This window comes from Pyrus communis, chromosome 8, assembly GCF_963583255.1.
Source record: "Pyrus communis chromosome 8, drPyrComm1.1, whole genome shotgun sequence".
Taxonomy (NCBI): domain Eukaryota; kingdom Viridiplantae; phylum Streptophyta; class Magnoliopsida; order Rosales; family Rosaceae; genus Pyrus; species Pyrus communis.
Window position 1 is genome coordinate 17,982,815 of NC_084810.1, and position 23,486 is coordinate 18,006,300.

Below are 23,486 nucleotides of genomic sequence, written 5' to 3' on the forward strand. Positions count from 1 at the left end.
ATTACCTGTTTACTTTAACGGGTGTTACATGACATAACCTATTAAGGTATCGGGTATGTTGTGAAAATGATACGAAAAAATACGATACGAATGTCATATCTACTTCTCAAGGGCAAAATGGTCATAAACGAAAAGAATTCAAATGACGTTTTCATCCCCCACAATGCAGCAGCACGCAACATCACGCTGTAGCAATAGAATCTCAAAAGCTTCACGCCTCAGCATTTCTCCTGCCCTTTGCGTCCCTCATTTTCCTCCGAAAATTTCTCGCGGGCCATGATTTCCGTGCGAGGACTGAAGTAAAAGCCCTAGCATTCTCTGATCATCCTAGGACAAAAAAATTTATGGCCTAAGATTTTCATGCAGGTCCGTCAAAATCTCTCGATATTGTTCTAATTTTTGTGGAAATTTTGCTTAATTGTGTACTAGTTTTGGATTGAAATTGGAACTGAAATTGTTCTTGTTAGGGTTTGGGGTTTTGGTTTGGATTATATGGTTTGATATGAAAAATCAAGGTGTTAAAGGTGGGGAATTTCTGGGTTGGTGTAGTTTGTGGCAGGAGATATGCGTTTATAGGGTCATGAGCTATGGCATTGTACTATTAGGATCTGAATCTGCTTCTTTTGAATTTGACCTCTTATATTAGCTGTTGTTTGGTCAGCGATAGGCTAGAGCGAGTTGGGGATTAATGTGCTTAGTTCACACATGAGATTGGTGTGATTTGGGTATGAACATACGGTCACACGTCAGGCAAATGCGTGCTTTTGCTTAAGTAGCTGTGATCATCCTTTTTGAAGTGTTTTTATTTCGGTTCAAGGTGCATTGTCAGCTTTATGTATTGCCTAGCTTAAGGGACTGGCATAGTGGCGTGCGTGCTTTTGCTTTAGCAGCTGTGATCAGCCTTTCTGGAGTGCTTTCTATTTCGGGTCAAGGCGCATTGATAGCTTTATGTGTTGCCTAGCTTAAGGGAATGGCAAAGTGCTGTACCTTCTCCTCTGGAATCTGAACTGATTGACATTGCCGCAGAGAGAATACCATCATTGCCTGTTAGGTAATTGCAATAGTACACTGAGTGGTTGATAAAGAAACTGGTGGGGAGGCTGGTTTGATGATATCACTGGTTAGGCCATTTAGGGTTTATGAGAGGAGATGGAAGAAGAGATGAAGTGCTCACATTTTTGCAGTTATGGTACATATTTTATCAGCATTTTAGAAGTCTCCGACATTTAAAGTAGTGCTTTTCCAAATATTCAGGGTTCAAGAAATACTTTGTTAGGACATGCGTCAATTCTAAGTTATAATTGTGATAATGTAGGCCTTTCAGGTTGTCTAAGGTTATCCAATGAGGTTCAAAGTATCTATTGTTTTCTTTTGGTTTACTATCCATCGATTAGTCTCTCACTTTTTTTTATTAAATTGTGTTTCTCACCAATAAAGAGGAACTTCTAGTGGTGTTTATATGTTCAGTAAGTATTAATATACTCTAACCTAAAATACTGTTTGATGGTGTAGATGTTAGATATTCCTGTTTGATGTCACACTATTGTGCTTTACAGATGTCCTCACTCAAAAATATCTGGACATTTTTCCATTGATATACAGGTATAATTATGGCACATGATACACGATCTAGTCGGAAAATGAAGGATGAAGAGGATAGTAAGTCAAAAGGGAGGCAAATCAGTAGTAAAGGATCAAGTACTTCAGGTTCTGGAGCATCGGATACATCTGGATTAAGGAGGTCTGCTAGAGAAACATCGTTGAAGAAAAACATAACTTTGAGCCCTTCTATTACTAGGAAGTCTGAAAGACTCAATAAAAAAATTTCTGAAACTCCTCCATTCAAGAAGAAATCCGAGAGATTTGAGAAGAAGTTGACTCCAACTCCACCGAGGATTTCTGATAGAGTCAAGAATCACTCATCAAATTCTTCTGGGTCTAAAAAATCAGAGAAAAGCTCAGGTTCATCATTGATGAAGCGGAAAAGGGAACAAAAAGAGAAGAATGTAAAAGAATTGACAGAGGCAACTCGAGAAGTTAGCAAAAGTGTAGGATCTGGCTCTGTGAAGAACAAAATAAGAAATGCTCAAGCTTATAAGGCATTTTTCATGAAACAAAGAAAGAAGCTTAGAGCACAAGGTAACTGAGTTTTGGCTTTTCTCCCAAGAGTGATTAATTTATTGTTCATGTTTTCTTTTTCGTTGTTGTTTGTGTTTTAAACGGTATTATTGATTATTCAATACATTGCTCATTCTTTTCTTCTTGAATATTAGGACATAGCAAGGAGCGGAGCAGGCAGAATAAAGTTTCTGAGGGAGGCGGCAATGATTGTCGAGGCACGGTTGATGGGCTTGGTAAAGGCATTGAAGCAGTGGGATCTGATTCCACCGTAAATAAATTTTCAAACGAAACAGTGGAAGATAATCAGGGAGGGGGCTTGTCCCACTCAAGCCCAAGGCCTAGCTGCATGGAGGAAGCTTCTGAGTTTGGAAATGGCAATGGCTTAGAAATTTGTGGTCAACAACCACTGGCATCGTCCTATAATGCCATGACGAAAGAGATCAGTGATGCACCTGCAAGGGTACGTGTGTATTGCCCTGGTGAGGAACAATTGAAGATGCCAGAGTTGATAGGTCCTACAGTCAATGGAAGTATAGATGATCTCCACATGAGCTCGAAAACGGGTCGTTGTGTTACACTCTCAAAGAGAAAAAGGAACATGAAGGATGAGGGTTCTGATTCTTCTGCAGTTAATGGAAGTAAAGATGTCTGCACCTTGATTGCTGATGCTGTCTCCTCATTGCCATCTGGGTCCACAACGGACGCTTCTGTTGGAACTTGCGGTGCATGTTTGAAACGACAAAGGTATACCTTTGCACAAAATAATCGTATTTTCTTCTTATCTGTTGGTGCTGGTTTCCAAAAGAAATTATATCTACTGGCCATTGAATTAATTTAGTCTGTGTTAGTCCACTGATTTACTCGGAGGCCCAGAGTATTAAAACACCCTTTCACATTTATTACGCTTACCATCTTTCCACTTTAGAATCTGTATTTCTGGAATTTACAACCCAGCTACTTCAAGTTTAGATATGGTTGCACATATCCTCCTCTAGAAAGGAGTCAACTAACAGGTAAAGTGTAATCATGAAACAACTACAACAACTAACAGTGTTAAAATATTGTTTGGTTGCTGTTGAATTTATAACTTGCATAATAAAGTGGAGTTTGAGTAAAACTCTCAATATTTTGACAAAAAGAGCTCATTAACACTTGAGCTCATCAGACTTCACCGTTCCTCTCTTTCAAAGGCCTCGCATTCCTAATTTCCCAGACATATTGCAGGAATATAAGATTCTTAAGAAAGATTTAAGAGAGAGATAGCACACATTTTATAGAGAGAATATCTCTTGCTACACTGTTTTTTGCTTTCAGTATTTGCTACAAAACTGGTTAAAGTTTATGGTTTGTTTCCTCCCTTTGCGAGATTTTGGGTAATCTTGAATCCCTCTCAAGTTGTTCTGTTCATGGTCTAAGATCAGAGAATTGGGTCTTCTTTTTGCCATCTTTCTTTCTGGGTTTGCTTTAAAAAATTTGTTTGGGAAGAAAAGAAAAAAGATAAAGGAGACCAAAAGCTCTGACAAATGATGTAAAATGTGTTATTTTGACTTGGTATGGAAGTAGACTCCTTGTCCCCTCTTTGTAAAAAGTCTCTTTTCAGAATGTAAAAGCATGGAAAGCAAGCTCCTCCTATTGTTTGTATCTCTTTGGGTTCCTTCCTATAGTTTGTTTACTTCTAAAATTGGATGGAAGACAAGTTAGGTAAAAATAATTGGTAAAGAGGAGTAAACCCACAAGTGTGGCAATACTTTTAGCTGCTGTGATGATAATAATGGGTTTGAAGCATTAGTTGATCCTCTTCCGAGAAAGCTAAGGAAAAAGGTACTAAGAAAGAGACTCAGTGAGAATCAGGAGACTCAGGACAATAATATAGGCAGAGATCTGGAGTATTTTGGACACTGTTGTGTATGTCATTGTCTGCATAAGTGTTGCTTGTACACTCTTGTCTGAAATCTGTAGAGGAACTAATGTTCTATCATGTTATACTGGCCAAATTACAGATGGAAACCAACCACAAACAAATTCAGTTTTCTATCTAAATTAATTGCAGTAAAGAATTGGCTCGTGAGTACGTATCAACTATAAAGCTAATGCAAGGAGTGGCGAATCACATTCCCCTTTTAGAATGTCTTTGAACCATTGGTTAAACTTGAGTTGAATCTGACTTCCGTTTGAATATTATATATTTTATAAATTTTTTACCTGGGGATACATTTATTGTGGGCTAGGTGATTCTTGCACTATAGGCAGGAGTTGTGCAGACAGAAAATTTTCCACTTATTTTTCTCCCCTCTTTGTGGCTGCCTGAAAGGGCAACTGAGGTGTTTGGACATGAGAATGAGTGCGGTGTCTTAATTTGTTTGGGTTTATCTGTCAAGATCGCTTCTTGTGTCCCTTGATTTATTGCTGTCTCCTACATTACTGCTGATTGAAGTTTCGAGGTTATACTTTTTTGCTAAATGTAACTTCATTTTCCTTAATCCCCACTTGATGGTACTTTGCAACGAATTGCTGTTGGCTACTGGTTATAAGGGTCTACTGAAATGGAATCTCATCTTTTAAACACAGGCTGATCACAGAACCATTTTTACGTGGTGTGTGATATTTTTATGAGTATATATACTTAGCTATTGTCTTAGATTTTGTAAATGTTGAGCAATCATGGTACTCTTATAACATTCTGATTTTGAAAGTTTTGACTGTATCTCTTGAGCTATTGTCTTAGATTTTGTAAATGTTGAGCAATCATGGTACTCTTATAACATTCTGATTTTGAAAGTGTGACTGTATCTCATGTGATATTTTCAGGGTGGAAAATGATCCAACGAAGCTGGAGATTTACTCTTGCAGCACAAAATTAAATCAGGAGTTATATAGTACATCAGCAACTGAGGTTGGCGCAACCTTCTTGCTCTTTTACTGCTTTCAAAATCCATTGTTGAGTTCCATCTTATTTGAGTTTGTTTCTCTCAGAGAATGAACATATTTCTCTTTATGGCCTGCCACATTTTTTGTTGGTTTCCAGTGCTTATATTATGGTAGTTGTACTGTGGTTCGCTTTAATCTCTCTCTTCTTTCTGGTGATGTGTCTCGTTTCATTTCGTGGGGAGGTGTTTCCATGTTTGGTGTCATTTTTTTGATATGGTTTGTAGAGGATCTCTTATCTCTTGCTGCATGCAGAGCTGATGTGATTATAATAGTTAATTAAATGTGGCTACGATGTCAAAAGGAACATTATATTGGATATAGCAATTAGTTTTGCTGTTATACAAACATTGTAAGTTAGTAGAGGACAATGAATTATGAAGCCGACTTGGAATTCGTTTTTTGGTGTTAAGGAAATTAGTTATTGTTAATGACGGTTTTGACAGTAGTAACCTTGTAGAAATTTGAAGGGGAAATTTTGAGGAGTTGAGTCTGAAATACTTCTAGTTTATTTTGTTATAAAAAAAAAAAAAAAAAAATTTCTTATGTTCCTAATGACTTGTTTGTATGTCATTATTTTTATTTTTCCCACGGATATTGTCTTCAGATGGTTGAAATGGAACATTTTATAGGATCATGTCTGTTATGCTGTGGAGATTGTACTTATAAATTTTTGTTCGCTGTTTTACTGTTTATGTTATTTTGCTTGGATCATTAATAATGTTTGGGGGATGTGAATAATAGTGTCTTTTAGTCGGTTATTTGATTTTGATCCCCCAAATTACTTTTGCTTGTCAAATTTCTAGTTAGCGCACATTACCTAGCTTAAAACCTTATGGTTTTAGTTTCATTTTATGTTTGTTATATCAGCTGTTGATCTTGTAGTGGTTTTTTTCTTTTTCATTTCTCTCAAAAGGTGCATCCGTATAGAGGAGAACTCATAGCTGATAGTGCGACATATGTTCCTGAAAAGCTTAATGGCATGCAGCAAAAGGACTTTTCTGTAGAATTTCAAACAAATGGTGACCAAAATACATGCCTCATCTGTTCTCTTGGTGGGAAGCTCTTGTGGGTAACCTTTTCTTGTGACATTTTCATTATTGCAAGTGTCTTTAGTATTAAATGATATGGAAAATCTATTTTTTCCTTTCATTTAGGAGAAACGATAATTATTAAATCTGAAAACTGATTACAAAGTACAAAGAATCTGGGGAGAAGGCACCAACCTTCATCCAGATACAAATAGAGCCAAAAAGGCAGCACCCACAGAATATACACAGAATCGAAGTTAGTAAGACCAATCACCCCACTAAAGTTACTGCATCAATTGGTCCATGACTCTATAACATGCAGCGGAAGGCCTTTCTGATGGAGCTTTTCGACGCAGCCTACTTTTGTTTTTTCCACTTCTTCAACCTCTTCACTCGTACAGCATCCAAAATCTGCCTCTTTCACTGAAGCCCACCTTAAGCGCACGAGATTGTATCGCTCAGCACTTTTCCTAATCATGAGGCCAACATTTTTACAATAATTTTTTGTAAAGCTGGACACCCGACTAACCAGCCTAAAGTCCTTTATGTTTGCTGGACACCAGACTAGCTGGCCTAAAGTCCTTCACGTTTGCTGACACTGCACTTTTTAGAATGAGGCATATGTAATGGTTGTACTCTGTATGTGGTTGTACTTGCACATAAATGAACACGACAATATGGAACTTTTTTTCTTTAAGCTTCATTGGCATTTGCTTCTATAATGTGTTTTTTGTTCTTAGAATTTGTATTCAATTTCAGGTGCTGTAATGGAAGAGGATGCAGGACAAGCTACCATCTTTCTTGTCTAGATCCTCCTATGGATGATGTTCCTCTTGGACTTTGGTACTGTCCCATGTGTGTTAGAAAAAAGTTAGAATCTGGTATATATTCGCTGTCAGAGGGAATAGAGTCAATCTGGGATGCTAGAGAAGTAGAGGTATCTGATGTTGATGGTATGCAGAAATTATGAGACTTAAGCTTCATCTGTGTTTTGGATTATTTTCTTAAGTTTTTATTTTGTGTTGTGATCGTTATATGTATGATGACTATTCTTAATAACAAATATCTGGTCCTTTGTTTTTCCTGGTTGACCTGTAGGATTGCAAAAGAGGGAGGAGTTCTTTGTTAAATACAAGGGTCTTGCCCATATTCACAACCAATGGGTACCAAGAAGTAGAGTTCTTCTTGAAGCTCCTACCCTTGTGGCAATGTTCAACCGAAATAACCAGGTCCGTTTTTTCAACTTCTGTTTTGGTGGACATGTTCTGTTATACTTGTTATGTCTATCAATGGAAAATGTGAAAAACCCCAAAAAAGGGAATCTGACATTTATTCATGGGATTGAGATGCCTTTGCATGGATTAAATTTCTTTTTCTTCAGAATTTAGATCATACTCTATAGCTTTGTTAGATGATTTTTCTTTACCCTTAACCTTAAGTCAAAAGCGACCATTGCACACCAGCTGCTGTTGGGGAGTTCTAAGATAAATAATTCTTCTTATATTAAGCAGTTTCTTTTTGTTAATTAATGTTCTTCAGGTCACAAGGTGGAGGAAAGAGTGGACAGTTCCACATCAGCTGCTACAAAGGAGATCATTAATGTCTCCTAAGCAGCGTGAAAACTATCTTGGGGAACATATTGGTGATAACTTATTTTGTCAGTATGAATGGCTTGTGAAATGGCACGGTCTTGGTTATGATGATGCTACTTGGGAGTTAGAGAATGCTGCATCCTTTGATTCACCTGAGGGTCAGGGCCTTATAAGAGATTATGAAAGGTGCCGGCAGAGGGTGAAGAAGTCCTCTGAAACGGATAAGGTGCCAAAGGCATGAATTATATGAAACCTGGTTCTAGATTTAAATGCATTTCTGTTTGGATTAGTATGTTGAAGGTGTCAGTTTCCTCCACGTTTTACTTGTTTACCAATGAGCTCTAAATCTATCTTATTTGTTTTGAATTAATTTGTAATTGGGAAGTGAGAAGGAACTTACTGGTTGTCTAGTCTTAAGCATGGTTGAAACCGATAATGGAATCTCCCAAATTTGAAGTGTAAGATATTTCGTTTCCTTCTTTGATTGGTGGAGGGCTTCTTTATCATTTTTCTTCGAGTACAAAAGGCTTCTCTGTGATTGATCATAATGGATAACGATCTGTCCTCTCTGTGTGCGCTTTAAAGGATGCTATGTGTTTTCAAAGTTCCAAGGGTGGGCTGTCCTGATTTCATGTGTTTTCTGCTTGTTCACTGTCATTTAAGATTTTGAGTATATAGAGTACTTTTGTCTTTTATAAAATTGATTATCCTTGAAGGGAACTTTTTGAGTCTGCATTTTGTTCATATGAGTATGCTTATGACTATACGATTCTTCTGTTGCTAATGCTAGCATTATCTGCAGATACTTGAAAGCAAAAAGTGTTTAACAGTGAATTTATCAGAACTGCTAGCTGGAGATTCATCCAGATTTGATAATTCATGTCTAGAGAACATTAACAAGCTACGTGAGCTGTGGCACAAGGGTGAGAATGCTGTTGTTGTTGATGATAAGGTAAGCTTGGTTTACTTTAGACAGCTGTTTAGATAACATTTTGGTTCACCATTAACATTATCTTGATGTGGGGTTTATGATTCGATGTTCATATATATTTATATTCACATACAGTTGATCTGTTCTACTTGTTTGCTTTCTTGAGAAACAAATTTTACTGTTAAGCAAAATAGAGGACCACAGTGGTGGAAAGTGTTGTGATTTACGTCTCAAAATTAGGATGATGCAGAAATTAGGCTTGCGTTACCTATTTCGTTTTGGTGGCGTATTTGGGTTTGGATTTGACCTCTTGGTTGGCTTACTTGTTTGGTGGAGAGATTTTGTTAATTACCTATTTGATTAGGATTTGGATTTACTTCCAATTAGGATTAGGATTCTCATTGTAACCCAAGTCCTATGCACTATAAATGGGAGTCGGGACCTTAGAGTTAGTTTATTTGGTGTGCCTCAACATTAGCTTGGAGAGTTTTCTCTCATTGGGTTTTTGGTGGAGGTCACTGTTTGGAGTCATGAGTGGCAAATTCAAGGCTTATTTGTTTTGCAATTTGGTGGGAGTCAATTTGTGAGTTTAAGAGTTAGAGAACAATTTGGGAGAATCCCCTCCTTTTGTTTTGGGTTCTCTACTCGTTTGGTTTAGGGTTTATAATTTGTGGGATTTAGGTTGTGAGAGTTTAAACTCTTTTGTAATCTCTGATTGTTTAGTGAAATTCCTCGCCGTGCTTTGCCGTGGATGTAGGCTGTACACTGAACCACATTAATCGCTTGTGTTCTTATTTTGAGATTGTTTACTTCTCGTTTTCACCTATGACGTTGATATTTGGTACTTTTGTTACAATTTGCTTCCTCTTGCGTTTAAAAGTACAACAGAAAGATGTCCACTTCATCAAATCATAAATGAAAATAGAACAATATTATTGATCAAAGAGAAAAATGTGTTTAATAACTGAGTAATGCTATTCATACCATATTTTTGTACCACATTTTCATACCACCTTAGGTGGCATTTGATGCGGACAGCCACATCATTTGAATTAATTAGATTTTTAAATTTACTTCATTATTTAATAAACTAATAATTAAGAAAAACTAATTAATTAAATGATGATTGTGATATATGAGGAGTCTTTCTCCTTCCTTTCCTTGGGTTTTGCAAATTTTTCAAATGATGTGGCTGTCCACATCAGATGCCACCTAAGGTGGTATAGAAATGTGGTACAAAAACATGGTATGAATAGCACTACTCTTAATAACTCTCTAAGACTCTTTAACAATTGTGTCGAGCCTGTTTTATTTGTGTTGGGTTGGTGTCATGCTTGTGCTAGCACGGCGTATTTTACATCTCTAAATAATTAAAACGGCTTTCCAATATGCTAAAATTAAGGATAAGGGGATATTCCAAAAGTCAGGTGAAACCACTCTGGTACATAAAATCTCAACCACCTCCCTATGATAGTTTTCAAAACTCATTTTTGTTTCTTTCCATACAAATCACTACGGCACTGTTAGCACACTTCAAATTCCTAAAGCTTTTGCCTTCTTCCCCCCACCAAAAGCCTTGTCTTTCTCACCAACAAGAACTATGCAATTGGTCATTGGAGGAATAGATGATCAGCACATTCACTCCCTCCATTACACCATGGGAGAAGAAGACACTTCAGTTCTCCTCTGAATCAAGTCCCTTGTATCAGCTACCGTGAACAACTGTTAAAGTATTTTTACATTAAGAGGTACTCTAAACCTTCCAAATTATAGGAAAGGGTTGGGTATAGAAAGATAAGGATTTTCACATAATTTTCTGACATATGATTACGGTAAACAGGTTTACATTTTAATTTTCCTACTCTGAAATATGTTATTGTTCTTTTAACTGAAAAGGGTTTGATTAGGGACTTTAGAATGATTTACTATCTTCTTTACGCTCGTATATTAGCAGCAAGCTGGTGCTTAATGGGAACTAAAGAGAAAACATCTAGTTTTTAGACTAAATCCTAGACCTGGTAATGTTTTATGAAGTTGTGAACTTCTTATTAAAAATTGTATTTTTGCAGGAACGAATTGCGAAGGTGATTGCATTTATTCAATCTTTGCAGTCTGATGCCTATCGGCCTTTTCTGATCATCTCAACTCCTTCTACACTTTGTTATTGGGAGAATGAGTTCTCCCGTTTGGCACCATCTATGAATGTTGTGGTTTACAGTGGAAATAAAGATTTACGGAGAAGTATTAGGTCAATAGAGTTTGATGAGGCTGGTGGCATTTTTCAAGTACTTGTTACCTCACCAGAGGCTATTATTGAGGTATCTTTTTCGCTGATTGTAGGATCCCTTAGACAATAGTGACTTAGTTGTTAAACTGTCTTTTTATTCTGCAGGATAAAAATGTATTCGAACACATACGATGGGAAACTATCATAATTGATGCGTGCCACCACCCTACAATCTCTACACAGTTGGTGCAGATGAAGATGCTACGTACCCGTAAGTGGCTTCTCCTGGTCAGTGGAGTACTTAAGGTTTGTATTTTATTGTGCTCTATGTTAGTTTTTTTCTTTTTATTTTTTGGGTGGTGGTGGAGATTGCTTTCTACTGGCTGGCTTATGCAAGGCTAAATATTGCAGGAGAGCAGTGCTGAGTACCTCTGTTTGTTGTGTCTCCTTGATTCTGAAAGCAATTCACAAACTGGTGATCACTTCCTTAGCAGTTGCAGTGATATTATTGTTAAATTAAAGGACAGGCTTTCAAGGTATATTTCTCATGGATGCGAACCTGACTCTCCCAGGTTTAGGGAGTATTGGGTTCCTGTACAGATATCAACTGTCCAGCTAGAGCAGTACTGTGAAAATTTACTGTCAAACACCACATTAGTTCTCTCATTGGCAAAGAACGATCGTGTTGGAGCAGATATAACTTTATCAAAAAAAGCACTCTATGATGCAACTCTAGCTGCTCGGAAGGTTGGCTGGTTGCATTTTTCTCTAGTATGATGGTTAATCATTGCATGACTTCTGTGTCTTTTCATCATCTACTGTAACTTTTGAATTCCATGTTGTCATAGATTGTCACACTTTTTATTTGGTTTGATAACACCATCCCATCATCTCATTTTGATGTTTCTATCTTTACTATGTTGGCGTAGATATGGTCCTTGTTGTACATACATACATACATACATACATACATACATACATACATATATATATTTATTATATTATATTATTGAGTTATCCCTTCATTATGTTGATTCTGTTTGGGTAATATAAAAGATGTGGTTTTTGCACCTTTAAAAAGTTAACACTAATAATATAGTTATCTTATGGAAATTTAGTAATTTTAGTTTCATTTAATTTAGTGATTTATAATTCAAGTTGTTTGAATATCGTATACATATTACATAATACACATATTGGAATTAGAAAAGATCTGTAATAACATGTTTTCATTTGTTAGTTTCAACTTTCTTTTCTATTAAGTTCGTTGGATTTTGTTTTCTTATAATTATTGTTGTTTTTTATTTTTAATTTGTGCTTGATAACTTAAAACAAAGGAAGATATTATTTGCATTTGTTTGAAGTTCCTTGTGCTTTGTGCAATGGGTATTCAAAGCAAGTGACTTTCCTATGGTTTGCATATTTTCTTCTCCATCCTCCACCACCCTACTAGTTTCTAATTAAGTCGCTTGTATGGCATTTGTTGACAGTGCTGTGATCATCCCTACATTGTGCACCCACCCTTACAAGCCTTGCTTACTAAAGACCTTCAAGCAGTTGAGTATTTGGATGTAGGGATCAAAGCAAGTGGCAAGCTTCAGCTTCTTGACATGATGCTTAAGGAGATAAAGAATCAAAATTTAAGAGTCCTTATCCTATTCCAGGTACGCGATTTGTGGTAGTATAATCCTTATTAGAACTGCTGTTCTTAGAATCTTAGTATTATTTGTTATATATATATATATATTGAATGTGGTAGTTTTGGTCTTGACTTCTTTGGGAGGTTGTTCCCATCCTTTAAACATGTGGAATAAGATAATTTGTTGATTGAGGATTAGCTTCTTATTTTTGAGTTTTTGAGCATATGATGCATTTTGTTTGGATCATTTGTTGTTGCACTTTCCAGCGGATTTTTCTTTGTTGGCTCGGTTAATTGAGGAAGCACGTTTATGTTGTCCATTTCGATGTCTTGTAATGCGTTATTATCTGAAAAGCAACAAGTTTGTAGGTGGCAAAGAATAAGAAGATTTTTGAGAATGTTGTGGGTGTGGAGGTGGTATTCTTATGGGAAAGGTGCGCTTTTGGGATTCTTTGTGGGCATCTGTAGATTTGGAATTTATAGAGATCTCTTTTTCTGTTCTTTGGTCAAATTCGAAAGCCTGTGCTTTGTAATTGTGTTTTATGCTTTCTTAAAAAAAGAAAAAGAAGAGAACTGTGATTTATGTTTTTTCTCAGAAGCAGACTACTTGGTCACTCATTTTGTTTTGTTTTTAGCTTAAATAAAGTTTGCTTCTTATAGAAAAATCACATGATATATATAAACAGACGCACACACTAAATTATATAAATATATATATATATATATGTATGTATATATATATTTATCTGTGTTTTAAAAACTAGTTGTTAAGACTCGCCTAGGCTGTTTTTGGGGCGGGGCTATAAAGAAAACGCCTCTGCCCGGCGGGAGTGGGCTATAGACTAGCCTAAACGCCTCAGGAGCCTTGGTGAACTTAGTTTCTAATAGTTTCTTATGACTTTGCAATGCGAACTAGAGAAATAATAATAATAGTCAAATATTTGATTGCTTGGCATGATTGCTTGATTGTTTTACAAAGTATAATATATAATATGAGTATTATAATAATTTTAGGTACCGCGAGGCTATCGCCTAGGTGAGGCAATCCATGAAACACCTTGGCTTCGCCTTCACCTTTTAAAACATTGATATATATATATATATATATATATATATATATATATATATATATAATAAACAATATTTATTCCCTTGAAACCACTGCAGCACTTCAATCAGAAAAGATCGCCCAAAACAAAACATCCTGAACATTGTTCAATAATTATTTTTACTTTGCTTAAGAAACCACCCAAAAAATCAGCTAGCAACAATTTGTACTTCTGTAGTATTCAATAATTATTTTTACTTCACTTAACAAACCACCCAAAAAATCAGCTAGCAAACAACATTTCCGTCCTCACACAGCTTGAGTGACAAGCTCAAAGCCACCATCCAAGAATAAGTAGATGATCTCTAGCTCGCAACTGGCTTCGGCTTCCGCATTTGGATTTGATTATATGTGTTCTCTCTGCCATGTGCCTCTAGATGCACTTTTTCTCTCCAAATAAAGTATTAAAGATGAATGAGGATGTGAACCTGACCAGCCCTGCAATATCAAGCAATCCATAAAGTATGAATTTACTGAGCTTCTTTAATTTATCCAAGGGCCAGAAAAATCAATGATAGACAACAGATATATGGACAAGATATCTTTTTCTTTTTCTTTTGTTAAGAGTGTTATAGTAGATCCTTTGTTCTGCTGTCATTAAACTCTTGTGACTCGTTAGTGTGCAAATACTAACACAGCAAAAATTTCTGAGATACTTGATGTATTTTGAGGACACTTTAAATCATATAAAGTTTGTATAAATTTGTCTCTCTTTCCTTGAGGAGTTTTATTTGTAGACAGGGATCTAGTTTTATCCTTCTCTTTGGTTTATTATTCTTTCTTCTCATCTTCCTTTTTGGTTTTGTCCCTTCTTTTACCAGTCAATTGGTGGTTCAGGAAAAGCTTTTTCTCTCGGAGATATTTTGGATGATTTCCTGCGTCTAAGATATGGTGAAAATTCCTATGAACGCGTCGAATGTGGTGTCCTTCGTTCTAAGAAAGATGCTGCTATGAACATGTTCAACAATAAGGAGTTTGGTAGATTTGTGTTCTTACTGGAGGCTCGTGCCTGTCTCCCCAACATCAAACTGTCATCAGTTGATACTGTCATCATATTTGGTAGTGACTGGATTCCACATAATGATATAAAAGCCCTGCAAAAGATATCGCTTGATTCCCAGTTTGAACGTATAAAAGTATTTCGCTTATATTCAACTTGTACAGTGGAGGAGAAAGTTCTGGTTTGTGCAAAACAAGGGAAGATTCTTGATAGTGACATACAGAATGTGAGCAGTAGTATGCTTCTATGGGGGGCACCTTATCAACTTGATAAACTAGGCGAGTTCCATGGCTGCAACACCCCAGCGCCTACTAGAAATATCTTGTCTGAAGAATCACTTCTGAAAGATGTCGTCCAGGAGCTCTTCTCCATACTTCCTCAGGATGGCGAGAACAGTGGCTCATGTAATTACTCTAAGATTTTAAGAGTTCAACAAACTGGAGGAGCATACAGTTCAGAGGTTCCGTTGCTTAGTGAGATGAAAAATGAATATACTGGCGAAGGACAGCCTCTTAGTTTTTGGACAAAACTGTTGGAAGGAAAGCATCCTCAGTGGAAATATTGTTCTGGTTTGTCTCAAAGGAATCGGAAACGAGTACAACCTTTTGATGAGTTACTGAAGAAACCAGAAATTGTAAAAAAACGCGGGAAGGTGGTAATTGGTAATGATGATGCACCCTATCCGAAGCCTGGATCAGAGGTGAAATCAGTTCCTGGATGCAAGGAAGGTAAATGACTGATATTGTGAATTGTTTCATTTTGTCATGGCATTTCTCCAAGAATTATGATGCAATGTCATGGTTCTGTAGAATTGTTGGATCCCATTTCTAGTTTCTTAAAACATCTTTTGCAGGAATTTCTGGGGCTGCAGCAGATAATTTGCTTCATTCTTTTCACCGGTCAACTGCCTGTGCAAATAAAGTAACTGATGAAATTCATGATTCCACTTCAGATAATGTGAATAATCCGGAACATAACACGCTCGAGTCTGAGGAGAGAAGAAAATTGTGTGATGCCCAGAAAAGTCTCCATGAACTTCTGAAGCCAGATATATTAAGACTATGTGGAATCTTACAAGTCTCAGTATGGATTTGATTTTTGTCTACAACCTTTTGCTTTCATGTTTTTGTTCATATGTGCTGCTGTTATTAACTGGTATTTCCATTAATACACCCCAGGAAAATATGGTAATCTTGTTTAATGATATCTTGGTTACTCACTGCAGGATGCTGTCAGGGTTATGGCCAAACTGTTTCTGGAATATGTAATGAGTAATCACCGTGTTAATAGAGAACCAGCGACAATATTGCAGGCATTTCAGATATCTCTGGTTAGAATTGCCTTGCTCTTTCATGCACTTATATAGCCTAACCTTCTCTTATTTGTTGTTGGCATGTTGAATTGCAAAGTTCTTTAATATTACTTTCCTTCAATAATCATATATCTTACTGGTTGTGAATGATTTTTTAAGTATAGACTTGGTATTCATGCTTTTCCTTTTACCCTGAAATGTTCATATGCTGGCACTGAATATGTTATAGTGACTCATTGATGAAAGAATAAATTTTGTTTTCCTTTGCCTAGACATAAGGTAACTTTTATAAATCCTCGGTTCAGTTTTACAAATAAATTATGCATTGTATGATGGTGCTGCACTCTGCCTAGCTTGACCTTATCAAATTCTACCCTAAACATGTTCGAGTGATGGTGATGCTTCTGCAGTGCACTTGATTTGCTTACCACCATGAAATGTCACTATTATTATGGGTTGAAAGGTTAAGTTTCTTGTAAAAAGTAAACTAAGGATGGATATACTTCTATGAAGACAATGTAGTTTGAATATCACTAAATTGTCAAAACTGGTTCATGTTTTCGTCCCATTAGGTGATATTAAGAATTTCTTGAGTCAAGAAAAATGCTATCGTTACTCACAGCTTAATTTTTGAAAGAAATAATTGTGTTTAAAAGCCATATATCTGGTATTCTTGTTTTATTTTTCAACTAAGCTTAATACTCCACAATTCTTAAGTTAATTTGGGGAAGTTTGGAAATATCAAAAGAGAACGAGGGTGTTGGAGAATTGTGAAGTATTGAGCTTAGTTACATACAACTAAACTTGAAATCGACATGGTATTTTCTTGTGATTTTCCAATTAAACTCAGTACTCCACAATTCTCAAGCATTTCCTTCACAATGTCCGTAGCTGTAACTATGACTGTAACTTCGACCACATATTAAGTACTACCTCTCCTTATTTTTCTGTGTGATGCCAGGTTGGGGAACATCCTTACTTTTATGTGTGCATCAGTGCTTGGTTACATGTGCATGTTCCTTGGTGTTACTTTAACATTTTTTAATTGACTTTCTGATATCTATATTCCAGTGTTGGCTTGCAGCTTCATTTCTGAAGCAGAAAGTTGTCCACAAAGAATCTCTTGCACTTGCAAAGCAGCATCTTAACTTCAATTGCAAAAAGGAGGAGGCAGAGTATGTTTATTCGATGTTGCGGTGTCTGAAAAGAACATTTTTACACAGTATAGGGGCTTTTAAGGCTGTGGAATCTCCAAAGTTTTCTAATTTATCAAGTAAAGATGTTTTGAAGAATTCAGATGCAAAGGCTTCACAGCCAATAACTTCTAACTTGCAGCATGTCAAATCAGACATTAAAGACTTACCACCAAGTCAAGAATATTTTGCACTAGAAGATGTCTCAAAAAGTATTAAAGAAATTCAGAAAACGCTCCAGAAGAAGATGAAAAAACTTATAGAGAAGCAAAGCAAAGATAATAATGAAGTTTTGAGAACTTATGAGGAAGAAAAGGGGCGTCTAGAAAGAGAGCTTAAAGCAGAGACAATTGTTGTTCGATCTTGTTTTCAGAATAGTACATCAATGAGGACAGATAAGCTTAAGATGTTGGAAAAGAATATAGAAGAAAATAACAACCAGCATGACCTACGTCTTGAGCATCTTGAGGCCTCACAGTTGGAAGCAAGGACTAAATTGAGGGAGATAGGGAAACAATGGGTAGAGGAAGTACAATCCTGGGCTCGTGCTGAATTGTTGGATAGATCACCCTCAAATACACTTAAGCCTTGGTTGGAATGCTCAAGAACTAGTGAATGTCAAAGTAGTGAAGATCATGAAGATTTTGCCACTTTTAGAGTACATGACTTTGACAGTATTCTGCATAGTGGGACAGGAGGAATTAAAGCACCATTTCAAACTCCACAAAGTGTTCCTGCTGAAGCTGTAGCACATACTGTTCCCATTAGAACTGAGGAGACCCCTGCTAGGCCACTTGGTGCGTTAGATATGACTTCTGTGGCAGCTTCATGTACTGATTTCATGGGTAAAACTAAAAACAAATCTGAAAGTTCAAGTGATGTTCAAGAGAGTGTGGTATCTGTGAATCCTTGTGCCAAAGCGCAAATTACTGATGGAGGTGCTGCAGGTAATAGGGAGCTGGATGTTCCAGAAGTTGCCTGTTCTACTGATGGCTTTCAGAAAGTTGTCACCTCCAGTCTTCCATTTCAAGAACGGATACCCAGTGCAGACGCATCACCCATATATCATGGGGAGGTCAGACTGGATGTGGCCAGAGCAGTCTGTTCAAATGATAGTCCACGCCGACCACATCCCTCAAATCTGCCTTCTGATGGGGCTGCATTAAACATGCCTGACAAAGAGGCTCCATTGGGATTGCTGGAGACTGCCTGTTCAAGTCATAGCTTGCAAAACGTCGTTTCTGTGAGGGAACCTTCACTGGAAGAAAACCATGTAGGGAAGCGAACCATGCCAGATAAAGAGGTTGAATCAGGAGTGTTTAAGACTGTCAGTTCGAATGAGGCACTAGGGAATCTTGTCTGTGTGGATCTACTGGCTGGAGGACAGATGCTTGAAAAAGTGACAGAACATGAGACTGTCAGTTCCAGTCATGATTTTCATGACGTTTCTGTGAGGCCACCTCCATCTGAAGGACAAAGCCATAAAGTGATGGTAACCATACCAGAGAAAGAGGTCGATTCAGGAGTGCTTGAGACTGGCAGTTCCAGTGATAGACTGGAATATCATGTCTCTGTGAATCCACCTTCGTCTGAAGAAGAAATCCCTGAAAAATCAACAGAATATGAGCCTGTCAGTTCAAGTCATGGTCTCCACAATGTTCTGCCTGTGTCACCTACCTTTGAAGAACAAATCCATGAAGTGACAGTACACATGCCAAATAAAGAGGTTGATTTGTCAGTGCTGCAGTCTGTCAGTTCAGATGATGGGCAAGGGAATCTTGCTTCTCTGGTTCCACCTTCATCTGATGAACAAATCTGTGAAAAAGCCACTGAAAAAGAAACCAGTGAAGTGGATCTTATAGCGTCTGATAGTGTACCAGGGGCTTACCAGCAGAATGGAGTTGATACTGTGACCAATGGAAGCTCTGATCAGGAAATGCCTCTGGTAAATTCACCTGGAGTGCATCCTGTGGCCTTGGTTCCTGGTGGTTCAGCGACACTAGATCAGGTATTTGCTTGTTGGAATTTGTCAATCTATATGGTAGTCACCTTGTTTTATCTTGAGAATTATGACAAGCTTAGATTTGTAATTTTCCGATGAAAATTTTATATTTACAACATCATGTAAATGATCCACTATTGTATGATTATGTTTTGACTTGGTTTTTTCATGTTAGGAGGAGGTAATCATATTCATTGTTCAATAATAAATTTGTTCTCCAATAAAATCAGAGAGAGAGTGATTTAGCCTTCACATACTGACAAATGCTTACCTGGCCAGGCATACCAAGACAAAGGTACTCTGATAGAAACATCTGATGCAGAGCAAGAAGATGCAGAAGCCAGTGAACAGCAGAATACTTGCCAACAAGTTGAAAATACAGCACCCAAATCTGCTCCGACCGTAGCTTCCAATTTGTCTAATCGTGAATTGCCAGACATTGAGACTCTAGTGCAACAGCCATCCTATAATACACCTGATAATAGCGCTCCTGAGTTATCTTCAGCTGGTGGAGTCGAAATTCGACCTAGTGAAGACCGTACCTCTAACCAAATTTCTCATGCTTCAATGCATTTTGTTGAGAACATTTCTGATCTTTCAAATCAAACTGTTTTGCGGCCTGTCACATCCTCTACGAGTGAATTTGAACTGTCATTTTCAGACACAAGGGCTACACCTGTTACTTCTGCATTTAATAGTCTTCCTGTAAATGCTGCACCCCAGGGGGGATCTCTAGCACATCTGCCTTCATACACTGACCCGCTTCAATATGAATTGGAAAGATTGAATAAACAAACAGATCATATGCTTAAGTCTCATGAAGATGCGGTCAGTTTTGAAGTTAATATATTGTTGTTTATCTATTCTTCAAAGCAAAAATTTCTGCTGAGGTCATTTTTGTCTTGAACAGAAGCTACGACTGAAGGGTGATTGCGACAAGGAAATAGAGGAGGCTGTTGCTGAAATTCAACGAAAATATGAACTTAGATCTCGGGAGGTTGAGGCTGAATTTCTCCTTAAAAAGAAGGAATTGGATTCGATACACCACAAAGTTTTAATGAATAAGATTTTGGCTGAGGCTTTCCGGTCTAAATGCATGGATCTTCGGGCATCAGGTGCATCTGGAGTGCAGCAAGGTAGGAAAACTTCTGAATTGCAACTTTTGAGATATCTGTTTTATCATTCATGTACCAATTATGTAGTTTGGATGGTATTTTCATTTTCCGTGGAAGATCAAGGATCTTCATTGGATTTTGTTTCGTTCAATTTTCAGTTTCATAATATATCAGTTTCATCTAACCACGACGGCTACAAGTGAACCTAATTAAAAGTCAGCCACCCCCTTTAGACTTTCAAAGATTGTGAAATTTATTCTTTGAGAAGTAACCTTAAGGTTTGGACCTTCCTAGAGTAACCTCAAGGTTTGGACCTTCCGAGATTAAGGAGGGATGGTAAGAATTTTAGATTTTAAACTTCAAGCTTCAGATTCCATGGGTTGCTTGGTGGGAGTGCAAAGCCGTAGTAGATGAGGATTTTGGAATCAGGGATAGCTTGGTTCTGAACGTAAGCTAGGTCTGTCATTAATACTTAACTAGGGGAAGGTACAAAAAGAAGAAAAATGGCATGTTAAATGAACAATCAGTGAGGAGTAAGGTTAAAGGATTCATAAAAAAGGATCCACTCTCAGAAAAGGGAGAATAGAGAGAAAAGGAAAGGTTGGGGTGGGGAGAGAGACGAGGGGGAAAATTCAACTTGTCTGTATAAATAGTTTCAATATGATAGGTTACGAAACCACCTTTAGCATAAACTATGCCTACTCTGGCAAACTGAATCTGCCTATTTGTTCTAAATGTATAAAGTTTATATTTTTTTGGTGGAAGGGGCTCTGACTTCCCCATCCTTGCAGATTATGTGCTTTTTTGTCATTGCTCTTACGCTCCTTATTCCTATTTATCTGGCAGATGGGAATTCCAGTGTTGTGAATTCCAGTTTCGTTCAGCAGCTGGTTCAGCTATCTATGCATGATACACAAAGAAATTCTCCAGTTGGTGGTTCATCCTTGGCCAGCACTCCGGCAGCTAACCTGCAGACTTCAACTGCCCCCTTACCCAACCCACCTGCACCTGCGACAAATCCACTTTATATAGCTCCACCTCAGCAGACTGTTCCTCTTTCAACTTCTCCTATTCCAAGCATCCCAGCAAGACTTCCGCACATCAGTTCCATTTCCTCCACAGGAAACTCCCAAGGTGGAGGTACGATTCGTGCCCCAGCTCCACATCTCCAACCATTTAGACCTTCAACGTCCATGTCTAATCAACAGTCACATAGCCACTCGCCCGCAACATCTCCCTCACTTCCTCATATTCCACGTTCTCCAGCCCCTGGACAGCCATCTGTTCCTCATAATAGGGCCCATCAGCCTAAAAGTCCAGGGGATCTGTCAGCTCTTCGTAGTTTATCTGCTGTGGGGTTGCTTATGAGTATGAACTCTCGGTCTGGTGCAAGTCCAACAGGTAGTTCGCCCTCACTCCCAAATTTGGTCCCAAACCGTGACCCGTTGAACCTTTCTAATCCTCCCGTTACAGGAAGTGCTCGTGTGAACCCGGTAAATACAGGTGGACCCACTGACATAGTTTGTTTATCAGATGATGACTAACCAGTTATAAGATACCAGTTCCTATATTTTTAGAAACTCATTTTACCATGTCTCTTTTCTCCTCTGGGTTATGCACGGGGGTTGTGACTTTTGACATGCCCTAGGGTGAGGCAGGTGTGTCGTAATGCTGTCCTTGCTGCTAGGAGTTCATAGCTGTACATCTTGAGATGCCTGGTGTTCTAACGATGGTAATGTAAATCAAACTATGTAGTTTGTTCGTACTCTGTTCCGCGCTGCAGCGTAAATTGGTGTCAAGGGCCAAATGAGTTTGTACAACGTTGTCGACAAAAGTATCACATTTTTTTACATCTCACCTTAGTTGATTAGCATGCTTATTTCCTAAATCCTTTGTTACTTGCTTTCATTTTTCGTAAGACTTAATCTGTTGCAATGAACATTACTATTTGGGTTTAAGGTTTAGGTCATTTATGCAAAGCTCTTTATTTATGCATGTAGTATTGGGAAATTTGGAGAAATAACCAAAACCTTAAACCCAAATGTGTAATAACCAAAACCATGTCCTGAATGTATCTGTCTCTGTATCAAAGAAATTGTTTGGATGATGTTGGCAAATTTGCGGTTCGGTTTGATTTTCTAGGGATCTGTTTAATTTGTTCGAATTTGGGCAGTCACTCTGATCTGCAATGCAATTCAATTCAACCTTAAGTTGGCATTGGAATTTAGGGTTTCAAGTTCCATAAGGGAGAACTCGAGAGAAAGGGAGGTCTGTCAGCAGCGATGATCGAGAACACGAAAGAAAAACAGATGATGCTTTTCGTTTTGTAAAGGATTTTAGTAATTAAGAGTATATTAGTACTTTATATCAAAGTCTGGGTATAATTATGATAAGCTTAAAATAGTGGTTATAATTCTATACAAGGTCTAGATTTTGGTATTTTTTCAAATTTCTCCGTTACGGATTCACATCCTGGTTGTGTTGTTCAGTACTTTGCACGTACGTGGTCACGGGTTCGCAAGATACTGAAGTTCCGAGCAGTACGCCGCAATGGCCATCTCTACGTCCTTGAGCCCCTAGTCCAAGCGCCGGAGAGATTCGAAGGCAACCCGTTGTAGAAGTTGTTATCCAACTCAGAAATTGTGCAAACGAGTGGAAATTGCCACCATGCAAGGCCTTGTTCCTTGCTCGATGTATTTGGTCGACCGTCGAATAACTTCAATCTGGTAGCAATCTTGCTTTGGCTTTTGAAGGCGATGAGTTTCATGCAGTTGCTGTGCTTCCGTGACAAAAGAGCAATATGTCCCTTCTGTTTATGCGTCAAATGATCCGTAAACTGTTTGTAGACTACACTTCCAAACAGTTTGCGGATAGTGAGACAAAAAAATAGAAGTAGAATTAACAAAAGATTAAAGAAATAGGAAACTAAATCTTACTCCTTGAATAACTTGAAGTTTAGACAAATCTCGTGTAAGATATTTTTGTTACATTAAATTCATCTAAAGTATGAGAAGTAGGGATTCAAATTTGGGTACTCGGTTATTGATGTGAAAGCACATTGCTAACTGTCAAATTATCATAGAGATGGGCCAAAAGCCCACTTCCAATAACATCGATATGTGTGGGTTTTATTACAAAAAACCTTGGTATTAGGTGGAGTTTGTTTAGGATATTTAAACTTCTTTCTGCCTCATTCTTGTGATGTGCGAAATTTCAACACTAACCACGCAACTTGATTAAACTGAGGTTTTTGTGTAAAAAAATGTAACTTTTATATTATTGAACATATT

The 23,486-nt window shown here is 37.6% G+C and overlaps 1 protein-coding gene across 1 annotated transcript; it reads left to right on the forward strand.

Annotated features, from left to right (window-relative positions):
* Positions 1-195: 195 nt before the first annotated feature.
* LOC137741860 (helicase protein MOM1-like) lies at positions 196-22,053 on the forward strand. Its single transcript, XM_068481568.1, has 20 exons — positions 196-366; positions 1,603-2,139; positions 2,274-2,865; positions 4,930-5,014; positions 5,963-6,114; positions 6,837-7,030; positions 7,176-7,306; positions 7,617-7,895; positions 8,472-8,621; positions 10,670-10,918; positions 10,993-11,133; positions 11,239-11,574; positions 12,318-12,491; positions 14,396-15,302; positions 15,428-15,657; positions 15,800-15,904; positions 16,958-19,087; positions 19,361-19,909; positions 19,992-20,217; positions 21,043-22,053. Exons 2-20 carry the CDS (start codon positions 1,611-1,613, stop codon positions 21,738-21,740), a joined length of 7,857 nt encoding a protein of 2,618 aa, XP_068337669.1. The 5' UTR covers positions 196-366; positions 1,603-1,610; the 3' UTR covers positions 21,741-22,053.
* The last annotated feature ends 1,433 nt before the right edge of the window (positions 22,054-23,486 follow it).

Coding starts and splice junctions, on each gene's coding strand:
- LOC137741860 (XM_068481568.1), top strand. CDS start 1,611: ATGGCACATGATACACGATCTAGTCGGAAAATGAAGGATGAAGAGGAT. Junction 2,866..4,929: donor GCATGTTTGAAACGACAAAG/GTATACCTTTGC, acceptor TGATATTTTCAG/GGTGGAAAATGATCCAACGA. Junction 11,134..11,238: donor TGGTCAGTGGAGTACTTAAG/GTTTGTATTTTA, acceptor TAAATATTGCAG/GAGAGCAGTGCTGAGTACCT.